This window comes from Poecilia reticulata, linkage group LG15 (genome assembly GCF_000633615.1).
Source record: "Poecilia reticulata strain Guanapo linkage group LG15, Guppy_female_1.0+MT, whole genome shotgun sequence".
NCBI lineage: Eukaryota > Metazoa > Chordata > Actinopteri > Cyprinodontiformes > Poeciliidae > Poecilia > Poecilia reticulata.
This window is the reverse complement of record NC_024345.1, coordinates 21,468,163-21,491,566: the sequence shown is the minus strand read 5'-3', so window position 1 is coordinate 21,491,566 and position 23,404 is coordinate 21,468,163. Positions and strand designations below refer to the sequence as shown.

General features: G+C 41.4%; 1 protein-coding gene across 2 annotated transcripts in view; it reads right to left on the bottom strand.

Moving 5' to 3' along the window:
- cdh23 (cadherin-related 23) overlaps positions 1-23,404 on the bottom strand; it is a 191,421-nt gene that overhangs the window by 55,156 nt on the left and 112,861 nt on the right. For both annotated transcript variants that reach the window (XM_008430094.2, XM_008430095.2), the window contains exons 14-27: positions 22,423-22,487; positions 20,138-20,375; positions 17,206-17,311; positions 16,889-17,016; positions 13,729-13,801; positions 11,878-11,994; positions 11,580-11,692; positions 11,157-11,264; positions 7,769-7,952; positions 6,900-7,045; positions 6,558-6,777; positions 4,891-5,043; positions 4,577-4,690; positions 2,942-3,090 (exon numbers count right to left, since the gene is read on the bottom strand). In XM_008430094.2, coding sequence (XP_008428316.1) covers positions 2,942-3,090; positions 4,577-4,690; positions 4,891-5,043; positions 6,558-6,777; positions 6,900-7,045; positions 7,769-7,952; positions 11,157-11,264; positions 11,580-11,692; positions 11,878-11,994; positions 13,729-13,801; positions 16,889-17,016; positions 17,206-17,311; positions 20,138-20,375; positions 22,423-22,487 — 1,914 coding nt within the window. The remainder of the gene's footprint in view (positions 1-2,941; positions 3,091-4,576; positions 4,691-4,890; positions 5,044-6,557; positions 6,778-6,899; positions 7,046-7,768; positions 7,953-11,156; positions 11,265-11,579; positions 11,693-11,877; positions 11,995-13,728; positions 13,802-16,888; positions 17,017-17,205; positions 17,312-20,137; positions 20,376-22,422; positions 22,488-23,404) is intronic.

Here is a 23,404-nt window from a genome sequence, read left to right as displayed (position 1 = left end):
GGAAGGAAGGAAGGAAGGAAGGAAGGAAGGAAGGAAGGAAGGAAGGAAGGAAGGAAGGAAGGACCAGATTGATGGATGGAACATCAATAACTGATAGGAAATTTCCTCCACACATAAATATTTTCCATCCTCCTAGTTTTGTTGCTCTGCTCATCCAGATCTGGTAGAAACTTTAAATGAACCTCCAGTTTTCCAGCATCAGCAGGAACCTGAAGCTGTTAGACTTTAATGCTGGTGAACCTGAGATGTCAGGCGTGGTCCAATGAGAACTACAGGAGCTGCCAAGGTTCAAATCAGCAGAATGAGCCGGCTGCAGTACCTGAAGCTGAGACAGAAAGTAGCGTCTCCAGTCGTGTGTGTGAATGTGTGTGTGGATGTGTGTGTGAATGCGATGTGCATGGAGGCTCTGACTAATGAACCGACTCTCTAACGAGTCATCCTGCTCCACTGGCCTTTTCACAGCTTTCCTGGCATTTGGTCTTAAAAATAATTTCACGTCCCAATGTGTTTCCCTTAAACCGATAAGCCATGCTTTGTCTCCGCTGAATTAAGGATGATGACATTTACAAATGTTACCGTGCTGGAGATGGGGGCGCGCTGAATGAGGGGGGAGGCGGAGGAAGAGTTGGTGGCTGCTTTGCATTTTACAAGGGGCGTTTTAATAAACCCAATTTGTTTTACATTGAAGAAAGCCTGTCAACCATTGACTGTTTTGTAGTCCTTGATTTAATAGCTACATAATTGCTGCAAATGCCGAACACTCGCTGCGTCTACGCGTGCAAGCAGTCGTTTCTATGCGTTATTGTGTGTGTATGTATATTGTAAGCCCCTGGGTGTATGATTTTAATATAGAAAATAAACCCTCAAATGAACCTCCATTAGCTTCATAAGCTTGACTGGCCAAGTCCGGAGCTGAAATGGCATTTTGATGCAGTGTAATAGCTTTCATATCCGCTTTCCACATTCTGTCTGGTAGCAACCATGAATTTCAATGTGTAACACAAAAATAAACAGTTAAAATCTTACAGAAATACGGCATAAATTAGTTTTTACCCCCATAAGTCAAAGTTTTGGAGTGTCTCTAACAGCTTTGAATATCCAGAGGCTGAAAAGTTTGTTCTTATTTGCTAAACGACTCAACCACGTTTATTCACGTCACAGACTCTCATTTGGAGTCAGGGCCAGGCTTTGACTAGGCCTTTCTAAGGCTACACTCACACAGCAGGGAAATAAAACTCCAATCCGTTTTTTTCCCTGCAGTCTGATCAGCCCAGTTCTGATCTTTTCACCCCAAAATCCTGATCGATCATTTCCATATGTGGAACTAATTCAGATATTTTTCTGATTGTTTTCAAAGTGTCTGCAGTCTGAAGGCTCATGTCACATTTGATCCGACTTTTATGTCATTGACTGGAGACGTTTGTCTTAATTCTGCACTAGAAGAAATCAGACGTGTTGATTCCGGACATAATGGCTGAAAATTATAATTATGAACTTATGAAAGAAGTTTGTCAGCGAAGCTCATTGCGTCACAATCCCACCACTGTTGGCTCTGACTCCACATCCAAACAGACCATGAAGTCACGCTCCACAAAAAGCCGTTGCTAATAGTGATAAAAAAAACAAGCAGAAAATAAACTTTTTGAAAAAACATTTTGCCATACTTTGTAACGGTGTTTTTCTCCGTCCAGGGCAGAGGCAACATGAACACCACCGACCCAAACTCCAACATCACCTCCACCTCTCCTGGTGGGAACATCACTGCCTCCATCCTGTCAGCCACCACCTCCTCCACCTCTCCCTCCGTCCTGCAGCCTCATCCCTCAGATATGCACGACCCAGAGTTCACCATCATGGTGGTGCTGGGTCTGTCCCTGCTGCTGGGCGGCCTGGCGGCCTTCCTGGCGGTGTACAGGCGCTCGGAGATGACCTCGGAGGGCGACCTGGAGAGGAGCTGCGCCCCGGGGGAGAGACTGACCCGCGGCAGAGGCTTGTCCTCTGAGCCGCAGCTAAAGACGTGGAGGAGACTGGGATCATACCGCCGCTCTTACAACCTGTCCTTCAGGCGACCGCCTTACCGCCGGCCGCACCAGCGCGACAGGACGCGTGTGACCCGGCCTGTCGCCTCGGAGACGCCGCAGCCCGACCTCAACATGAAGCCCCACGTCACTACGCCCTGTCTGCTCGACTACGTCACTGAAATCTGACAGGTTGACCATCACTGACTGATCACTGATTAGATCAAAGCAGCTTTTGAAGCTGTCGCTGGACGTTTCTTTGATGTATTTGTTATAAAATTATCTGAGCGACAACAAGGCGTGATGAAGAACACTGGAAAAAAACTTTATTAGGGACTCAAACAGCCGCTGGGGAAAACTGGATGTTTTCAACACATTTCTGAGCCACACTGACCAAATTCAGTCTGATCCTGATGTAAAATAGTATAAAAATAATAATAAAATCATCTCAGATGGTTTGGCTGAAATCAATCTGCATCATTTTCCAAAACCAGGAACAGCAACACCTTCTACAAGACCACTGACAGAGAGAAATATTAAATTATTACGCGTTTCTCTCTAAGTAATTAATTAATCTATTGCAGTTATGTTCTATCAGAATAATTCCAATGACGACACATTCATGTTTAGGCCTTCAGAGGACAAACAGGCCCACAGCATCACAGAACCTCCACTGTACATAACAATGGGTAACAAACTGGACTCGGTGTTTTTATACATGTGGAGTCTTGGTTCTGCAATAAAAGATAAATTCACTTTTAAAGTTTTTTTTACCCGTCTTTACCAGAGGTATTGATCAATTTAGAAAGAAGTATAAAAACAGAAGCGATTTAATGCCAGACCTTCATAAATGACTCAGTAAATGTGAAGCAAACTGAGTCTTGAACGTGTTAAAGAGCTGCTGGCGTCCAGGCTCGCCCCACCTGAAGGATGCTGGTTCTGATGGGCACAGTTTCCAGAACGCTGGTCTCGTAGCTGTTTTGGAGGAAGATGGGCCGGTTGTCGTTGACGTCCTGAACCTCCACAAACACGGTGGCCGTCCCCGTCCGTCGGCTGTCTGCTGGACCGTTGTCTGAATGACAGAAACATCAGAAACATTCATTATAAATCAGCACAGCCTCAACTGCCGCAGTGTTCAGATTCAGTTTGATCTTTGTTGCTCCATCTAATCAAATAAACCTTGAGAAAGGCACATTCTCCGCCTTCACTGCTGCTAATTGCTACTATTGTCTTTTTCATTCACAGAGCCATGCAGAAAATCTCCTAACATATTTTGCCATTTCCAAACCATTTCAGAATTTTGCATAAACAATGTTGGCCCTTTATTCACTTCTCTCCCACCGCCTGTAAACCAGAGCAGCTGTAACTCTCTTGTCTTGCTCCATTTCACATGCTGGACTCTCCGGTGCCTCCAGCAGATAAGCTGCCCTGATTCAATCCTCCTGACAAAACGGAAAACCTCAGAGATGTTTTTCAAACAGGAACAAAAGCTGTTGAGCAAGAGTCTGAAATCACCACAAGCAGCGTTTTCCCATCATATGTTCAGAAACAAGAAACACAGAAAAGGGAACTTTTATTTGAAAGACAAAACTCACCGAAAACAACCTGACAAATATTTACAGTTTCATGCAAAAGTGGTCATGAAATATTATCCACATGATCAACTCAAACTTTTTAATATTTCAGAGCATAAATGTGAATTAGAAGAAATGAAGAATGGGTTTGACATCATGCCTCTGGAGGAGCTGCAGATGTCCACAGCTCAGCTCTGAGTCTGTTCCAAAAATCTGGGCTTCTGTATCTGAGCTGCATATGGGCCCGGAGGTGGCAGCATCAGGCTGCGGGCATGTCTTCTTTCAGCAGCAGTGATAAAGTCAGTTTGATTTGGAAAGAGCTAAATAAAGATAAAACTGAATCTCCAACCAGAGCTGCATGGAAGGGTTACATCAAAATGACTGTGTCAGAATGGCCTAGTTAAAGTCTGGACGTGGATGTCATTTGTCATCTGATTTTGAGCAGCCCTCCGGGCCCCAATTCAGGAATAAATTAGGACAAAACTGAGATTTTCAAATTAAAGTCTGACTTACAAAAATATCAGATGAAACTCAAAGTTATAATCTTTTCCAAGTTTTCTGCTTTCCTTCTGTTGCCATGGTAACTAGGACCGCATCTCCTCTCTGACATCCTCTAAAGTAAACCTCGGTTCACCCAAATCTATAAGCTGCTTCAGTAAAACATTTGACTACAGCAAGTGTTTTCAAATAAAACCTGACCTACCTTCTGATTTTATTGGTAATAACCAAAAATATTAAGCCGGCTGAGATCAAACTCCAAACAGCCTGAAAGTGAAAATGCTATGAAAGAAAGTTCTATAAAAGACTGAGTCTGTGGGGCTGAATATAAACACAAGCCACACTTTTCAGATCTTTCTGTTTTCAAATCATCATTTTCTTTTCACTTCAAAACGATGTGATGCTTCCTGCTGGTCTAATCAAAACATGGAGACTTTTGCAAACAGACGTTTATATCAGACAGCAGTATGTAAACTTTTGACCCACCTATCGCCTCGATGACCAGAGTGTAAGCCGCCTGAGTCTCTCTGTCGAGGCCCACCACAGTCCTCACGATGCCGTCTCGGAAACCGACGCTGAATTTACCGTCTTGATTCCCTCCTGCAAAAATAAAACAAAAAACAGAATTCCAGACTAAATACAGCAACAAAACCGCCAAATTTATTTAGGAGAGATCAACAAACTTCCACAGACATGGATGAATGGAAGTACTGAAGCCTCACGCTACAATGCATTAGTTCATAGAAATGTACAACATGTAACCCACAAACACAAAACATGTAACCGCTGTGACCTCTGACCTGTGATGAAGTAGCTAAGCTCTGCGTTGAGACCAGCGTCTTTGTCAAAGCAGACGAGTCGCGCGACAACGTGGTCTCTGGGGACGCTCTCCAGCAGGGAGACATTGTATAGTCTGGGGTTGAAGGTGGGCGTCTCATCATTTACATCCAGAACTGACCAACACACACCAACACACACAGACAGAGACACACCAGCACACAGATAGATGCACATGAGGACAAGTAAGGCAGCAGAGTACGGCTAACGTAGCTAACTGGGTTCACTGGAAACGAGTTGAGCGTAAACCGGGTTTTAAATGGCAAAGCCTTGTAAAAATAAAATTCCTTTGTCATTTAAAACCTCCCAACTGTCACGGTGACACTGGTGTCTTTGACATTTAAGCATTTTGGAGGCAACAGTCGAAGCTCAAGAGGGAAAATGAACAGCTGCATAAAAGCAGGAGTTTTGGTAGTTTGTTAAAGCCAAGGTGGAAAGAGATGAATGATCATAAAGAAGCAACTGCTGCTGCGCATCAATCTGGGAAGAGTAGTAAGAAGCAGCCTCACTATTTCATGTATAATCGTGGTCATTTTTATTCTTTATTATGTACTCAGATGCTTAAGCAATAACACATCTTTTTATCTGCAGCTGTAGGCAAATATTTTTAAATATAAAGATAAATTGTCACTGGGATATATATTGTTATATACCCCAGTGAATTATTCAATAATATAATCTGAAAGGCTTGCATTGCACTCATCTCATTTATGTTGTTTCTGATCTTCTGTCAGATTATAGTCTCTGAGAAAACCAAAGTTACTCTAAATGAGCTGCAAGAAAATCACATTTTCCTGCAGTAGAACCTCGAGAATTTCTCTAGTTTGTCAAAGCAGATACCAAACCTCATAAAATCCTCAGCTGGTCAGTCCAGAGTCCTGATTTTATACCCAACAGAAAGCTGAGTAAGAAGTGACCAAAACTTAATAAGTACAAAACAGCAAAGGGCTGAAATGACTTTAACTTGTTATGATGTCACTTACAAAATAGGAAGTACATCTTTCTAAAGACGGGAGATTTTTTTTATCACTAGTTAAAACAGCTGAAAGTTCTCCAAGTGGTGGGAGCTCCAAGATCAGACAACACAAAGTTCACTGAAACTGCAAAAAATCCGAACTCCACACAAACAGGACTCCGTTAGGTTCAAATTCCTGACAATGCGATAAAAAATATAATAATTTCATAATGGTTGCTAATAAGAGTTGGAAGAGAAAACATAATAAAAGTTCAGCACCACTAAAAATGATGATACGATATGAAAGACTGAAAAAGTCGTACAGAAAGCATTAAATATTTGATGGGATGATTTTAGTTTTTCACACAAACTTTCTGTTTTTGCTTCATCTAGCATCTGGATTACAGTTGTGTGTGTTTTTGTACATTTTGAGACTAAACTTTTAAAAGACAATACAATTCTTATTATGTGAATGAAGCTGTACTGCATTTCCATTTCCCTTCATCTCATCTGCATTTATAAAGCCCACCAAGAGGTGGCAGCGTGTTCCTCAGTAGCTTCCTCAGATGCATGAAGCTCACCATCTGCCATAATTAATTAGGTCATCAGAATAAAAACCGTTCAGTCAGCAGGTTTGGAAGTTTCTCAAGCAGAGAGAGTCAATCAAAAAGTCACCTGAGACAGTGAGCGTTGAAGTGGAGGTCCGAGGAAACTCCCCAGCGTCGTGTGCGATGATCCTCAGCTGATACTGGCCGATCTGTTCCCGGTCCAGCACCGCCGTGGAGGTGAGAACGCCGGTGGAGGTGTTGAGGTAGAAGTCAAGGCGGGGCATACCCATCTGCAGCACCATCGTAACGCGGCCATTCGCATCCTGATCTGGGTCCACTACCTGCACCTAGAGCAGGAAATGTTCATATTACTTTAATAAACTTCAGACAGACAAGCTTTAAAGATATAAAAATCATCCATATGTCTGTGCAATATGCCTTTACACATGAAAACTTCTCTTATTTTTACCCTAAAAAACGAGGTTCCAATGGGAAGTCCCTCTGGCACTTCTGCAACAGACGGCAGGTTGAGGAAGGTCGGGTCGTTGTCGTTCAGATCCAGCAGGTTGACAGACACTGTGGTGCTGGCTGATGTACGCAGTGGAGGTGTGCCACCTACAGAGGGCGCCAGAAGGGCACATAAAGACAAAACACACACACACACACGCACGCACACACACATTACACACATAAGAGTGTGTGTCCTGGTCCGTAGAGTCCACCGACAGAAAAACACAAAGAATGAATTACAGCAGTTTGTTTCCAGGTTGCTTTGATAAGTTCGACCAGGTGTCCAAACTTTTTACCACAAGGGCCAAAATCAGTAAGTTGGAAACCTGTGGGGCCAAAAAACGAAATTTTTCTATAGTAAATCTAAATTTTAACTTAAACACAACAATTTTTTGTAGAAAAGTGATATGTAGGATCACAAAAGTTTCATTATCAGGTATACAAAACTTCCAATACTCATTGATTTTATTTTGTTTTTGAGTTATAAAACATTTCTCAGACTTTGCTCAGCAACAGGAATGGGATAATGGACACTCAATGGAGACGACTACTTTCAAGTTTATGGTTTCATTTACTGAAATATTACGATGGATACAGAAACCTGGTTAATAAATGAAAAATAATTTTTGATATTTTTTAATTCACACTTTATTTGTCAGTGAAAATGTTACCCTAAAAGGTCGAGTTGGCTTGAAAGAAAGATTTGCTCCACAAAATGAGTTGAAGGACCAGAAATGGTTTGTAAACCCCTGAGTTAGGCACATTTATAGAGCAGGAGGTCCACATATGCAAACTGCAAACATTCAGAGCTGTAGGGAAAGTACTCACGGTCGACAGCAGACACTACGATTTTCCTCATCAGCTCCGTGTCTCTGGTGCTTTCCCGGTCCAGAGTGACGCCGCTGGTCCGGATCTTCCCGGTTCTGCTGTCGATGGTATAGAAGGGGTTTGCAGGACTGATGCTGTACATCACTGTCCCGTTTTCCCCATTATCTGGGTCCACTGCCAACACCTTTAGTGCGGGGAGAGAGCAAAAGGTAGATGAAGCTTTTTGAACAGGAATGATTTATGACAAGAAAATGGAAGGAGAGAAAAAAGAGGAAATGAGGAAACAAAGCAAAGAGGCCACAGGAATAAGAGAAACTGAAAGAAACAGCATCCAGTCCGCTGCACATCTTCACATAAAGACTCATTACCAACCAGACCTTCACATTCTGTCCCGTTTCAACCACAAACTTCCTGTTGGTCTGTCACTAACACAGTTCAGCAAAGTGCTGAATACTTGTGAAGCAGAAGGAAAATGACTTGAATGGTTTTCAAACACTTTTAGAAATAAGAATCTGAAGGTTTTAGCTTGTTGCTCACTGAGTCAACACCTTTAAGTCCAGTTACAATCAGCAGTTCGACTGGGAACCAAAATTCCAACATTTGTTCTGTTTTCAGTTGTTGTGGTTCTTTTCACACTGCACCGTGTCAAACAAACCAAATTCTTTGAAAACCCGTTCCCCTCCTCACCTGTGGGGGGCGCTGCACCCAGAACAACTGTAGGAAACAACATGAAAACCTCTGAAGAAGACACTGAACACATTTTAAAGAAAAATGGAGTGGCGTCAGATTTTAGCATTTGGAGGATTTCTCTTTTGGCTGAAGACCACGAACTAGTTAGCGCTAGACACACTTGTTTCTTGTGGTTGTATTTACCCAGAATGCCATGGGCAATACAACCTTTGGAGACCGCTCCAAAAACTCTTCCTGCTTTTGGAGTGGTCTCCGGTCCGCTTGATGTTCACATAAGAGTTCAAACTGCACCAGAGTTCACTTCAGCCAGGCTGAGGTTACAAAAATTACGAAGTCTGGTCCTCTTAACCGTTAGGAGGACCAGAGTTCGTAATTTTTGGTCTGCTTCAGAGTTCAACTGCGCATTCACACTTCTCCAAACTAACCGAACTTTCCAGACGAACTAGAGCTGGCTTCCAAACACTTCACATGTCTCTTCTTCGCAGTTGTTTAAGTTGAGGTACAACACACAGTCCCACAAAATGTGTGAATGTCTGTGGTTGTGATGTGAAAGTTCATTTCCTAGTCACTGTAACTTCCAGATGCTGTAACTCAGCTAAAAGAAAAGTGGCTGCAGTTTTTTTCTGACATGCAATTGTGATGGATGATCCAAGTGAGGAGCCTGAAGCCGAGCTAAAACACTGGCTGATTTTTAAAGAGCCAATCAATTATTCAGAGTGCTGACTAAAATTGCTGGAAAATGGTTAATTGGTCATTAGAGGAACAAAGGCTTTTGTGAGCGTTTAATTATTAAGACGACAAGTTAGGCTGGCATTTCTGAGACTCATTGATTAGCAAATACACGAGCGAGGAAGGTGAAAAAAATAGTGGAGAAATATCTGGATGAGCTGCGTTCAAGGAATCAATACCGGTCTGAGCGAGAACATTCAGAGATCGTGAGCAAATTTACATTTGCCCGGCTGATCAAAGCTGGTTGTGGTGGGAGAGGGAAGGAGGATGGGTTTAGCAGGAGATGTTGGAGCTGAATGTAAGAGGCTAAAGGCTGATAGTGGAGAGCGGAGAGATTTGAGTGGGTTGATCCTTGGACTGGGCACAGCAGCCAAATTCATCGGCTCACTGGACACCTCCACAAGGAATCAGCAGGTGGCTTCCAGTCGCCATAGAAACACTGGATGGACCCGGGCTACACTGGGGCCAATTACTGAACTGTGAGCCTGGATGGTCAAATTCATTGAAAAGTGTACAGAGGGGCAATAGTGTCTGTCCACTGAGGACAGACTCTCACATAGAGTATGCATTGCATCGCTGGATGCTCCGTGAATGAAGTCAACTGAGGAACAGATCCAACAAAGTGGAAAAAGTAGCAACGTTTTGGCAGAGAGGAGTCCGTCGCCTTCATTTGATTTTCCCCAACTCTTCTTCGTTTCACACTCTGCTCCGCAAGACGGCTCTTCGCCTCCTCTTCTGCCTGGAAGCTGAATAATTTGTTATGCATATAACTACAGGCTACACTTTAATTAGCAATCAGACTCCTTTAATTACACTCAGTGACGCCTCCTTAATTAATGGACAATCAGGACTTAATTACAAACAACACACTGCCAAAGACACCAACAGTTCAGGGAGAGAGTTTGGGGTAATAGCGGAGTTCAGTCGACCTAAACTGCTCCGGATATTAGTCTATCAGTACGGGAAGCCGACTCCTCCCTCCTTCCTCAGTTACAGTAAAACTTCAGCTGAATAAGAGGAATATATTTTTCTTTTCTAATAAGCAGCCTTAAATATTTGATTTTTTTAATGTGCAATCCATAACTGAAAAACTTTAAGATGTTATATAGTGGAGTCCGGATGTTCTGGGGCAGTTATGTTAAAGAACTAGGAAGCCCAGATGTTCAGCTCTTTTTAAAGAAATGTTTTTATATTGGAGTTTTCCTCCGTTTCTGGAAAATAAATTGATTTTATTGACCTTAAGCAATAAAAATGTACATAGTTAGTGCTATGCGCTTGAGCTGAAATAACTCCAGTAAGATGCTTGTTGTAGCCGTCCAGGAATTTTACAGGAAACTACTGCTGTCTTTAGACGCCTATCTGATTCTTGTATTTCTAGAATTGCGCTGCTGATGGTGGCAACATGTTGGAGTAACTCTGCTATGTTGGTTCGGTTTGATTGAGCTGTTGCATGTTTGGACGATTATTTCTGGTTCTGGTTCTGGATGCTGTGTAGCTGGAAAGAGTTTTGCTCTTACTTTTCTACATTCAGACAGCTGCTGTAACTGTGACAAGATATCACTTTTACAGAGACTGAAATGACTTTTCTCCTCAGGGTGTCTGGACTCAGTCTTATAGAAATGGAGAGGCGATGCTTCAGCTGGGGGAAGCCTGAAGCAGAGCTCCTCTTTAATGCTTTTCTAGACCCGGGCCACTTGAGGGGACCAAGACAAAAACCCAGAACTCAGTGAAAGAACTTTAAGTTCCTTCTTGGGATCCTCCAGAAGGAGCAGGAATGTTGCTTCAATGACTCGATCTCAGGGAAGTGGAGACATTACGGACGGATGAAGGTCAGGCGTATGAATCATTGTTGTCTTTGACTTAACTAATTATACAATAAGAAGACAAATTAAAATAATTTTTGTTGTTGTTTACCACTATTGCTATGAACACCTGGGTGGTGCAGTAAGGCTGGGCAGGATGGACTCACAGAGATAACATCAGTGTTGATTGGACTCATCTCCACAACGTTGGCTTCGTACGGCTCGTCTCGCCACGTTGGGGCGTTGTCGTTGATGTCGAGGATGGTGATGTTCACCTGAGTCAGGGTGGAAAGGAGACTGTGTCATCTTCTTCATATAATATTAATGACGCAATGAAAGATCATGATATCCAACACAAATGTATTTGTATTACAAAAACAAGACTCTGGTGAAAATCTTGCATCAACTCAGATTTGAGTTTTCCATCATTTATTCTAGCTACTATTTCGACTCAGATGTTTGAAAATTTGGCACAGTTTTATCATGACTTTTGACCAAAATGCAAAAATAAGTAAACCAATGAGATAGTGAAACAAAAACCAGACTTTGCAAAGACAATTTGTTCATTTAGAAGATGACTGTAAGGTTACAGTGGCGATGCCTGTCTTCTGCTGAGGCCCGACTCCTCCATCCACAGCTCTCACTATCAGGATGTACTCTGACTTCTGCTCTCGGTCCAGCAGGGCTGTGGTGGTGATCTCTCCTGAAACAGAAAACAAGCAGCAGAAAACGTTCACACCGCCAACTTTACAGCAGCTGAACACTTCCGGATAAACCGTGAAGTAATAAAACGTCTCGAGTAAAAGCTGATCTAAACAGACTTAGGCAGGTAGAAAGATTGGTTAGTATGAGGTGACAGTGTGTATTAAAATGCACAAATGAACATACCTGAGCGTGAGTTAAGACGAAACTGAGAGGAGCCTTCCAGGGAGTAGATGAGAGAGGCCTGGCCAAACTCCCGCGAGGCGTCCAAATCAGTTGCATTTACAACCAGCACTGTTGCCCCTTTGTAAGATGAATAATGTGGAAGAGAGACACAAAGAAAGTTACAACTCATTGTATGAGAAGAGATGTTGTTGAGTCCAGTTAAAAGAGGAAACAATCAGAGAAAGACAAGCTGCAGAGACAGTTTGCAACAACGCTGGTAGAGCTAATTTCTTCACCGCCCCCATCCACAGTGACACTGATGGCACGGCAGTGAGTGGGTTTATGGATTAGTGGATTATCAGACTGTTATTTGGCACAGAGCTGATCAATAGCTAGGCTGGTAAGGGGATGAGATGCTTGCCAGAGCCGCAGGGCAAGCCCTAAGCTCCATCTAGAAGAGCCAGCCGTAGGCCTCCACCTCAGGGCCAAATACTGCTCTAAACCTCAGCGTTGCTTCAAGCAGCTCAAAGAAGTGCTCCATTAAATAGTGTGCGAAACATAAAGCATGGTCAGCGTCTGCTGCAGCTAAAAGAGAGAGAAAGGGGCGGTCAAATATCCCATTTTCCTCTTGCGACTGGAAACTAATCTATTGTCTGGGAAGAAAAGAGGCTTCACATGCATGAGAATGAGCGCAGCAGCTAGCGATTTCCCTTGAGGAGCCAATATCCCACATTCTGAGAGAGTATTTCCAAACGGTATTGAAACAAAACACAGACGGCACAGGTTAGAGAATACAGACGTATTAAAACATGTCACACCTGAAGCTGCAGAAAAAAATATCCAAACAAACACAAAGCTCTTGGTTCAATATGCAAATACACTTAACAGAGTGTTTGAGAGATGTGTTTGTTGTGCAACCTGCAAATCTAATTAGAGACATTTGCATTTACTGCATAAATGCAGTGATAAGCCTGTAAGAAACTGAGTTGATTTCAAGTTAACAGGCAGTTTAAAAACAGGTATTCTTTGAACAAAGAGCACGTTTAATTGTATCTTCCCAGTTCACCAACTTCTGGATAACACTGATCCGCACACGTCTGCCTGACAGGTAGAGTTAAGCATCTAAATATTGTTTTACATCTGAGGTGAATTATTACTGCCACATGTGAAGCCGAAACTATGAGCAATACAGAATAAGGTTCTGCAAGACAACTTTAACAACAACAGTCCTGGTACAGCAAACGGAAAGCCACGTCATTTATTGTGTCAGATACATTAGGGTAGAATAGATATCGCTACCACCCACGAAAAGTTAAAATTTGTTCATAACAGCCAATTGTAATAATTTAAACATCAAGTATCACTTAAAATGCTTGGAGGAAACCATCTTAGTGCTACCACACAAGCTAACATCGATGGTTTTCCTCGTTTCGCTTCATGGTGGTTCAACTAATGAGACCAGCTGCAGTGAGATAGTGTTGAAACTATATAAAAACGTTTGTGAGTGTAATTAAAAGATTGCAATAAATAAATTAATTAATTAAAGGGTTTCTGAACTTCAGCAAACCACCACTAATTGTGAAAACAAAATCCCCTGACAACCCTTTACATTTTGAATGGCATTTTCCTGCTAGAAGTGATGAGAGGTAGTTAGCCTTCAATTAGCACGTGGCTAACTAGGAATCATTTTATTTCTTCTTCCATTCTGTTCTATTTTGTGCAGGAAAATAGTTAGTTACTTTGCAAACTAAAAAAAGTAGGAGAATTCATTGCTGTCAAGTCCAGAAAAAGTGGAACGTTTCAACGTTTGAATGGTTGAAACAGTTTTAGGCTAAAATGCATGAAGGAAACACAAGTGGACACCAAACTCACCAGCATTAAGGTTCTCTGGGATTTTGACGATGTAAGACGGTTTGCTGAACTCAGGTGGATTATCATTTTCATCCTGCAGGTGGGAATAAGCATAAACAACAGTTCATTTTGATGCACCAAATAGTGGGAGAAACTATAAAAAAAACATTAAATATCTAAAAACTAGTCGCCGTTTCCACTGTGACTTGGGATTTAGCTTAACATCTAAGGGATTCAAGTCAAGAAAAGTAGGAAAAGGTTTTACAATCAGGTTCTTAGCTGTAAGTCAAGCTCTAAACAAAAAATGCTGAACCAGAAGATGACATTTAAGTACGGTTATTGAGCTCGATGTTATCTTTGGTAAATATCTCAATTATCCCTATGAACGGCAGACCACAAGGTGAAGATCATCAGGATTAGGGAACCAGGCTCAGACTGAAAACGTTATAGAAAACCCCTTTAATGATGGCAAAGACTCTGAGGAGAGAAACATCAGGTGGCATGTGAGCCAGGTTGTAGCAAGGGTCCAACCATCCTCATTCCCTGCAGCGTAATCTGGCTTTTGGAAGACAGAGACATACTTTGCTGGCAGAAATAAATTGGAGCTGGTGTGAGGGTTGAGCAATACTAATTCTATATAGTTGGCATCACTTCTACTTAAAATATGGGTTCTGGAACCAAACTCCTAAAGGGGGTCTGGATTTCCTCCCACGAAATGTCCTGAGGAGAGAGGCCTTGAGTGGGTGATGCCCTCAAGCCCCTGGATGAGAACCTTGGTGTTGAACTTTGTCCCAGTGAGCAAAGAGGATCAATTCATTGTGGTTTAAACTTTTCAATACATATGAACTTGAAGAGCAGCTCAGTTTACCTGGGCTTCTTGATGTTCACTGGAGGTACCATCTGGGGATGCCTGGTGTTAATTGAGGGGTGTAACTGGGAGGAATGGCCTCCCTAACCAGGACATATCTTGTTACTGAACTTTTGTCTATAAGGCATGGGGTGTCTAATGGCAGTGAGTCGGTTCTGGTAGCAGAGCAGGCTGCAGGACAAACCTGCTAGACCCAAACGAGTGAACTGGGACCATCTGGCAGACGACTGTTGAGGAGATCTTCAATTTCCAAGGAAGGCTGGAGGCATGCTTACTGAACGGGTCATGTTTAGGACCTACATCACAGATGCAACTTCCAGAAATTGTAACATAAAGATCACAATAGAATGATATGGTGGCAAACAAAGACGATGCAGGGTCAGGTCAAAGAATGAGACCTTAGGTCAAGAATCAGTGGAGAAGTTCAAGTACGGTGTCTTGTTCATGAACGACGGGACGGAGTAGGAGATCCACAGATAGCTGGGCTGCACAGTGGCACAGGTGGTAGCACTGCTGCCTTGCAGCAAGAAGGTCCTGGTTAGATTCCTGTGCATGTGTGGGTTCTATCTGGGTACTCCGGCTTCCTCCCACCGTCCCAAAACATGACTGTCAGGTTAAATAGTCTCTCTAAATTCTCCTTAGATGTGTGTGTGCGCGTGCGTGCGTGTGTGTGTGTGTGTTTGTGTGTGTGTGTGTGTGTGTTGGCCAGTTCATTCTAGTGAATCCCAGTGTGTATAGTGAGAGTTCAGTGTGGGGCTCCTTCCTGGACCTGTTACCCTTCTTCTTGGATAAGCAGAAGAGAATTAATAAATGGCTGGATACATAAATTGATGCTTACGGTGGTGAATTTGAAAAGTAGTAACTTAGTTTGTAATAAAATTAAATGTAAAGGGATGAAATGACAGATAAGTTCCTTTAACGTGGAACAGCAGCTGCCTTAAAACAGCTTCAGTAAGAGCATTTAAACGTCTCGCAGCCTCCCACTCATGAATAAGACCATAATCATACCAACATTTCCAGTTGTCTGGCTATTCACAGAGAAGATCCCCACTGTGTGAGCTGCTGAGAAATGTTAACGCTTTAACAACAGTCACTGGGACAATTATCCATTTGGGCTCCGAGTTACACTGGTGCAGAGCATTGTGAGAGTGTGATGCTGCCAGCTGCTGATAAACCCCTGTGGTGAGAGTCACGACAGAGAGACACAGGCAGAGAGACATAGGGGGACGCTGGATTGTGAACATCTATCCCGACTGGTCTTAGCAGCTTTTCTCCCTCATGCGGGATGCGTATAGGAATTCCTAATGGTCTGTGCATATCAAAGGATATTCATCCATTCTTCTCTGCCGTTTCTCCTTTCATGAATAAAAAGTAAGATGTATAATGGATGTCTTCCATGGGAAATGAGGCTGGGGGCCTGGCGACTGTGGACCTCATCTGCTCATTATGGTTTGATGGCTGCATTTACAGTTTCTAAGCAAAGGTCAATATATGAGTTTTTAATTTAAAAGTCAATAGAAAAAACTAAAGGAAAACAAAAGGGTGTTTAGTGCTATACCTGAGAAATGATCAGAGAGGAAGATGTGTCACTGAAAGCTCACATGCACTCATCAGGACTTAAAACATGTACTGGAACGGCTCTTACCCACAAAACCCACGTAAAGTCAACATTTTAGATTTAAGCTCAGATATTTAGAGGGAAACTTATTGTTCCACCTCCAGGAGGATTCAGGGTGGCTTTCCTTTTTATTTTTCTCACCCTAAATGTTTTACTGACCTAGTCTTCCCACTCGTATGGAAATTTAGTGTTTCGGTTCTCATGGATTCACCTGATATCAGATTGTTAATGTGGATCGTAATTCCAAAACATTTGCTGAAAATTTGTCTATTCAAGGATTTTTTTTCCCATAAACAACATGTAAAATATTTCAGAGAAAATGTAGCTTGGGAATCTGGCACACCTGGACACAATGCTACATGACACACTGTGGGCTGCAGCGCCACTAAATGTTGCTGATTGGCTGAACCCCTGAAGTAAGAAATAAGGAAGACTGTGGATGTTAGCTTCTAGGGCAGCACTAAGACAGTTTCACACATTTTGAGATATATTTGGTGTTTAAACTAGAAAGTAAGCAGTGATCAGAATGTCTGCAGGGTCTCAAGTATTTGCAGAATTTAACTATTCCCTGGTAGTTGTGGTACCCAAATACCAGGGATTCGCTGTGCATGTATCCCCCTAATATGTTTCGGCAACTGGAAACTTATGTTGATGGAATGCGGCTTTATTTAATTCACTGACATGGTTGTACTTACTATAACCTCCACTGTGACCGGGACGGTGCTGTTAAGCGGCGGATTTCCTCCATCTTTGGCCATCACTGTCAAATAGATCAGCCCCTTGGGGACCAGCTCATAGTCGAGAGGCCTGGTCACGCTGATGACTGGGGCAGAACGAGCAGCAATGGAAAAGGTTCAGCTTTGTTTCTGTTGTTGTTAATTAAACTAGGAACAGTTTGAACTATTTTAGGGTGCTCCCAGGAATTGTTTCTCTTTTATAAAGAGAAAATCAAAAATGCAGAAATTATTTGATAAAAAAAATGTATATTGAGGTTGAAGAGATAAGAAAGTACCTGCGTAGCCTTCCACCATGATGATGCTGAAGTACTGGGGGAAAACTGAAGCTGAAATGATGGTGTAGGTCAGGAGGTTGTTGGGAGGAGAATCCTCATCAGTAGCCTGTAAGTGGGCAGATGTTAGGGGGGAGTGGTACTTATAGCATAATGTCTTAGTTGAAGTTTTAAAAGTAAGACATAAAAAAACAAGCTGTAACACAGCAGATGTTGCAGCACACAATGCTCATCTTTCAATTTAAATGTTTGAACTATATGAAGTATTTAGGTCTGAGCTGCAGTCTGCAGCCAAGAAGCTGCCAGTCAACGGTGGCATGTTATTGGATGGATTAAAGCTGATTCTGGCTATTAGTGGTGCAGACGTCAGTGTTGGATGAACACCAACTGAGCCACGACAAGCCAAGCAGGCAGAGGAAAGATGAAACCGTTTGTTGAAGGACTAATCCACAGCAGCTTTCACCGCCATGATGACACCGGCTCATTATTGTTGATTTGGCAGGAACTTTAAAATGAGTCCTCCGGCTGTGAGGAGAGTCTACTGGGCCTCACTGGCATCATTAGAAGCTGGACAGGTTGTCAGAAACACTCATTTGTATCTCTGCACAACAGACATATCTGTATGCTTTCATTTAATGCCAAAATGTTGAGTAAGCAATACCTTTCTTCCCCCACAACTTCTTAAGCAGTGGCTTTCCTTTCCAGGCTGTCCTTCTAAATCAATTTTCAACAAACACTTCCACACTAGACATTTGTTTCCCACTCAAAGGTAAAACGAGTCGGGGGCAGCAAATCAAAAAGATGAGGGGAAAAGGAATAAGCATAGGGAAAATGAATGAAAGCAGAACCTCTGCAGTAGGAGGCAAAAACCTCTGAGGCAAGAACCACAGAGCAGGAAATCCTCTCTTTGCTTCGTCTTCCCAGAGCGTTGTGTGCGAACGCTTGTGTGTAAAGCATCTAAGTTCGCTGGCAAACCGCTGACACACACAATTGTGTGTCTGACTTCTGTTTTCCTCTTGGGCGACGTATTAATATCAGCAGCGTTCAGAATAATCAAACACAGCGAGCCAAGCGTTGAGACCAGTTCACACAGTGCGCCGTACAGCCGAGCAAAGCCTCAAGGGATGTTTTTCTCTGCTGGGTGCAATCAAAGCAAACGCTGAGCCATTAGTTACAATTGTGCCTGTGTAGCTCTGCCTTTTGTGTGGCATTGACTGATGGCCAACACACTGAAGCTAACTGGTTTTCTTTTTGAAACACAATGCGCATTAACACAGTAGTGCAGGTTTTACAGTGAAACTGGGAAAACCGACGGCAGCGACAACAAGAACTGAAAAAGAAGAATCAATTTTTTGGATCTGTTCAAAACAAGTTGGCATGTGAATATGATGCAGCATTGTAGTTATTTTATTTTAAGTTCTAGCGACTGATGGGTAGCAGATGGGAAGGAGATTTTCTACAAAGGTATCGTCACTTAGCTAACAGCATCTTTCTGTGCTGATAATAATAATAATAATTAACTTTATTTAAAAATGTTACAACTTCCTGAAATGTTCCAGATTATAGAATAAGCTAATTCACATCTGCAGAAGCTTAACAAGTTACAAAAATGGATTTATAATAAAATTTTAAAAAAATATAACACTACATGTTACTTTCTAATGATGCTGCACAAACACATTTGTACACCAATGTGAATGAAACACTTTACATTTTGAAATATCACACCTATTAACTGTGTGCAGATATAAGGGGGAAAATACCATCTGCTGAAAACAGGCTGTTAGTATGAAGAACAAAAAAACGACCTCATGCTCTCATGGCTTCGTAAAAAAGAAAACAAACAAAAAAAAAACAGCACAAGAATATCAAAGAAGGTGGAATTCATCGTCTCTTTGCATAATGTCTTCTCCATCTGATATTACTGTAAATATATTTTCTAAAATTGTCTAATTCTGAGTTTGAACTAAATAATTTTTAAAGTTAAAATGGAGTAAAAACCAAATGTTAAACTAACAAGTTCTTTACATGCAGGTACAGGGAGTGTGATGGAGACCAAACAGATAAAAAATAGGTGAAGTTATCAGTTTCCTTTCAGTTTCAAGCGTTCAACATGTCGTGGTGAGTGACTCCATATCATGTGTGACATAATGTTATCATTATTGGGTTATTACTGCTACAGGTGTGTAGCATACCTGGCACTATGCTAATAAAACAAAAGGCAGTTTAATGATGTGCCTGAGTGTAAATGCAAACAATAGTTTCATTTTCACACACAATTACAAGATCAGGATGTTTATTGAATGAAATTTAATATTTTTACCATCTGATATATTTTGATGCCACTTACATTTTTTTTAATTTCTGAATTAATGAGATAGAACAACACATCACAATGCATTTTTAAAGTATTACTGACTGATTTAACAATCAATGTTTCATAAGAAATAGCTGAAATTCCCTGTTGCTTAAAATAATAATTAAAAAAAGCAATTTCTCTCTTTAATCACTTCCTGTTTGCTGCTGAAGAGAGAACAACTGTGGCCTGATGCCTCAATAGGTGCAAAATGTTTCCTTCTGCTGGTCGGTTTGATTGCGGTGCAGAAACTATTTGTGAATTTTCTCTGAAGTTTTTCGAGCCTAAAACTAAATAAATAGTAAACATGTTGAGGTTTATATGTCTGAGGTTGGAATAGATTAGCTAAAACATCTAAACAGCATTTTTATACCTTCATAAATGTTGGTTTTGGCGTAAAGGGTTAATATGTGAAACCAGCAATGGTCACAGGTGTGTGTTTATGAAGCACTTTAGTGCTGCTATAAAGAGAATAGTAATTGGATGTTCTTTTGGACAAAATAGCGTTTAGGAGCAACTCGTATTTTATTATATAAACCAGTGTGTGATTAGTTTGCATGCCTGTTAACGACACCTCACCCTGATCCGCACCACCGACTGCACCGCCTGCTCGTTCTCCTGCAGTGAGCCCACGTACGCCTCCTTCTGGAAGAGCGGCGCGTTGTCGTTGATGTCCAGCACGTTGACACGGATCCTTCCGGTGGTTTCCTCCCCGCCGCCGTCCCTCGCCAGCACGGTCAGAGTGAAACGCCGCATTAACTCGTAGTCCAGGCTGGCCTGCAGAATGACCCAGCCCGTTTCTTCATCCAGCGAAAACCTGCAGGACGACAAGCAGCGGAGATTAGACAACATCCTCTTTACTTACAGTTTCTTACATCACATCCACCTGTCATTGGATAGAATGTCATATTTAACAAATTATTTTAACCTATTTTTCAGAAAAGCGTGATTACAACTGAAATTTGTATAAATATTAGATATACGTGAAACTTTTATGTGGAAATTTTACATTCTCAGACATTTTCTACTCCCGATAATAAATGTTTTTTGGACGGGCAATTTTAGCCACTAATTTCCAGACATAATTCTGCATAAATATTTAGTTGTATTTATTTTATTTTTTTGTTTTCCAAACATTTTCAGCAGGGTTGAGGTTAAATGTTCTGGAAAAGACATTTTATAAGACTGATATTTACCTGCTTTCTGTATTTCTCAACCTAATTATGTTTTGGATTATTCTGCCAGAACTCCATCTCTCTACAAGTTTCAACCTCCTTTCTTCTTTATTCCATCTACTCAGGGAAATGCTCCAGTAAAACTGGAAACACACCAGCCCCACAGCATGATGCTGCCACCACCAGCATTGACAAATGAAACTATGTTTGTATGTTTCCAGACCTGATTCACCTGGCCTTCCCCAGAGTGACTTCTTGTCACTTAATCTACACAGCGCTTTAAAAACCAACGCATGGCTGACCACGGTGCGGTGCAGCAGAGATTTAGCCCGATAGTCCTGAACTGACTTGGCTTCTGTCGCCTCGCTTCGGTGGGAATCTGTGATTCTGAGTCAGAACAACCATAAAAATGTTCTCTGTTTCATCTGAGCTATAAAAACTCTCTTTGCTCAGTTTTATAGTCTGTTCAGATTTGATGAATTCAAACTTCTGGAGCCTTTCCTGAGGCTCCAACGTCGTCAACCTCATAGAAAGTGTGTGGACTATATTTTAAAGTCCTAAAGTTAAAGGTATGAGTGAGGATGTATTGGCAAACATTTAGACCTGTTTGCTTTGTACCTCTAAAGGTAAGAGAAAACTTATAATTTCTTTAAATTTGTGCTAAAATGTTGCATTTTTTTCTTTATTTATTGTTTAAGTTGTTTGTTGTATGACAATTTCACCCGGTACAAAACAAAAGTTAAAATAAAAGATTAAAAACTCCAAGTTAATATGACATTCATGCCCAGGATTGTATGTAAACTTCTGATCAAAACTATAGATGGAGTTTTTACATGGAGTAAAACATTTCAAGGCTTCACTTCTTGTCATTTTAACCTTTAAAGGTTCCTGAGCCTCTAACAGTTTCACTGTCTGGACACAAGAAGTCAAGATGATCATTCACAGAGTTCTGCATCTGCTTAGCCACAGGAAGTTGAGTTCTGTCAAAGCAACCCGACTTCCTGGACACCTGAGCAGAACCACAGGCTGATCTCCTCCATGCCACGCCGCACTGATGCAGTAATCCACCCAAAAACGAGTCCAGAGCAAGAAGAAATGAAGCCTGATGTTTCTGTTGAAAATAGCAGTTTTTACTGATTTTGTACAATATTCTAACCCTGAATTTTAGGCTCTCATATATCTGCAAGCCATAATCATCAAGATGACAAGACATAAAGGCTTGAAAGATTTCACTCTGAGTAATACATTTCTAAAATGAGGGACAAAAATAGTCAACTTTTTCACAATTTTTCACATTTTTAGATGTAGTCATATGTGAGATATTTTATAATTTACAGATGTTTTGTATATATCTGGTTAGAAGGTAAAAAAAATTTATGACCTCATGAAAGAAACAAAATTGTCACTAAATTTGTCCTTCATGTCAAAAATAAATTTTCATTGATTGAAGAAAAATGAAACATTTTGAGAATTGATATTCTTCTGTGAGAAACTAAATGTTCCTCCTGACTTAAAGAGCACAGATGTAAAAATAATCACCAATCAATTCTGAGCGAAGCTGTTTCTGAGAGTGGTTTTCCAAAAACAGCGTCGCTTATTTGCTAACCAGGCCCGTAATTAACGAGCAGATTTTATAGCTGTATGTTTTAGTGAAGTGTTTCACACGTGTTAGATTGTGTTTAATCTCACTGGTCTGGATCGTCGCTGAAGTAGTAACGGACAATTCCAAACGTGCCGACGTCTCCATCTGTGGCCTGGAAGGAAACGATGAGAAAAGACACGGTTAGATCTGTCCTTCTGGTTTTATGTTCACAAGAGGTTTTGTATGTTTTCTGGCCAACAATTTAGTTTTTTATTTTTTCAGCAAATGAAAAAAAATCTGGACATTAATTCTTGTAAGTCAAAAACACCAGAAATGATGCAAAGAAAAGCTACATTTGCATACAGAATTGAAAAGTAGAACATCTCTGCAGAATTTTGAGCCTCTACCTGAGGTTTATGAGCAAAAGTAATTGATCATATTTTAACACTGATCGTCATAAATCCAAGAAAATATCAGTGCATTGAGGACAGGTTTTATTTAACGGCTGGATTTCTGCAATTAAAAAAACAAAAAACACTAAAAATTTCATGTCAACATGATCGGAACAGCGACACAGACACAATAACAAGTTGGAAAATCCATTTTCAGCCGGCAACATGAACTGCTGCGTCTAGAAATGAAACCTGCAGCTGCAAGAAGGAAGCAATACATCAACTCTGCACCAAGCTACAGTGGAGTCCTTTGGTCAGGAGCTAATCTGAGGTGAAAAACAAACAAAATATAAAAAAAAAACAGGACATGTGTTCAGAGTTTAAATTACTCCAAGTTTCTGGGTTCGGTCTACCAAGGACAAGAAGTTCCCACCAACAGGAACAGAAGTAGGAGGTAGGAGGAGGATTCAGAGAAAACAGACATGGCTGCAGGATTATCACACCTCCTTTATGTTTTCCCTTAAAGTTTTATACAAAATTAAAAAAAAAAAAGACCAAAACTTCCAGGGTTCTTTATCTGTCTTATGTGTTTGAAGTGCAAATTAAGAAACTAGAAAAACTACAGGAAGGAGGGAAGAAAGGAATGATGGACGGACAGACAGACTGATCATCAAACGGACAGAAACGCAGACAGACG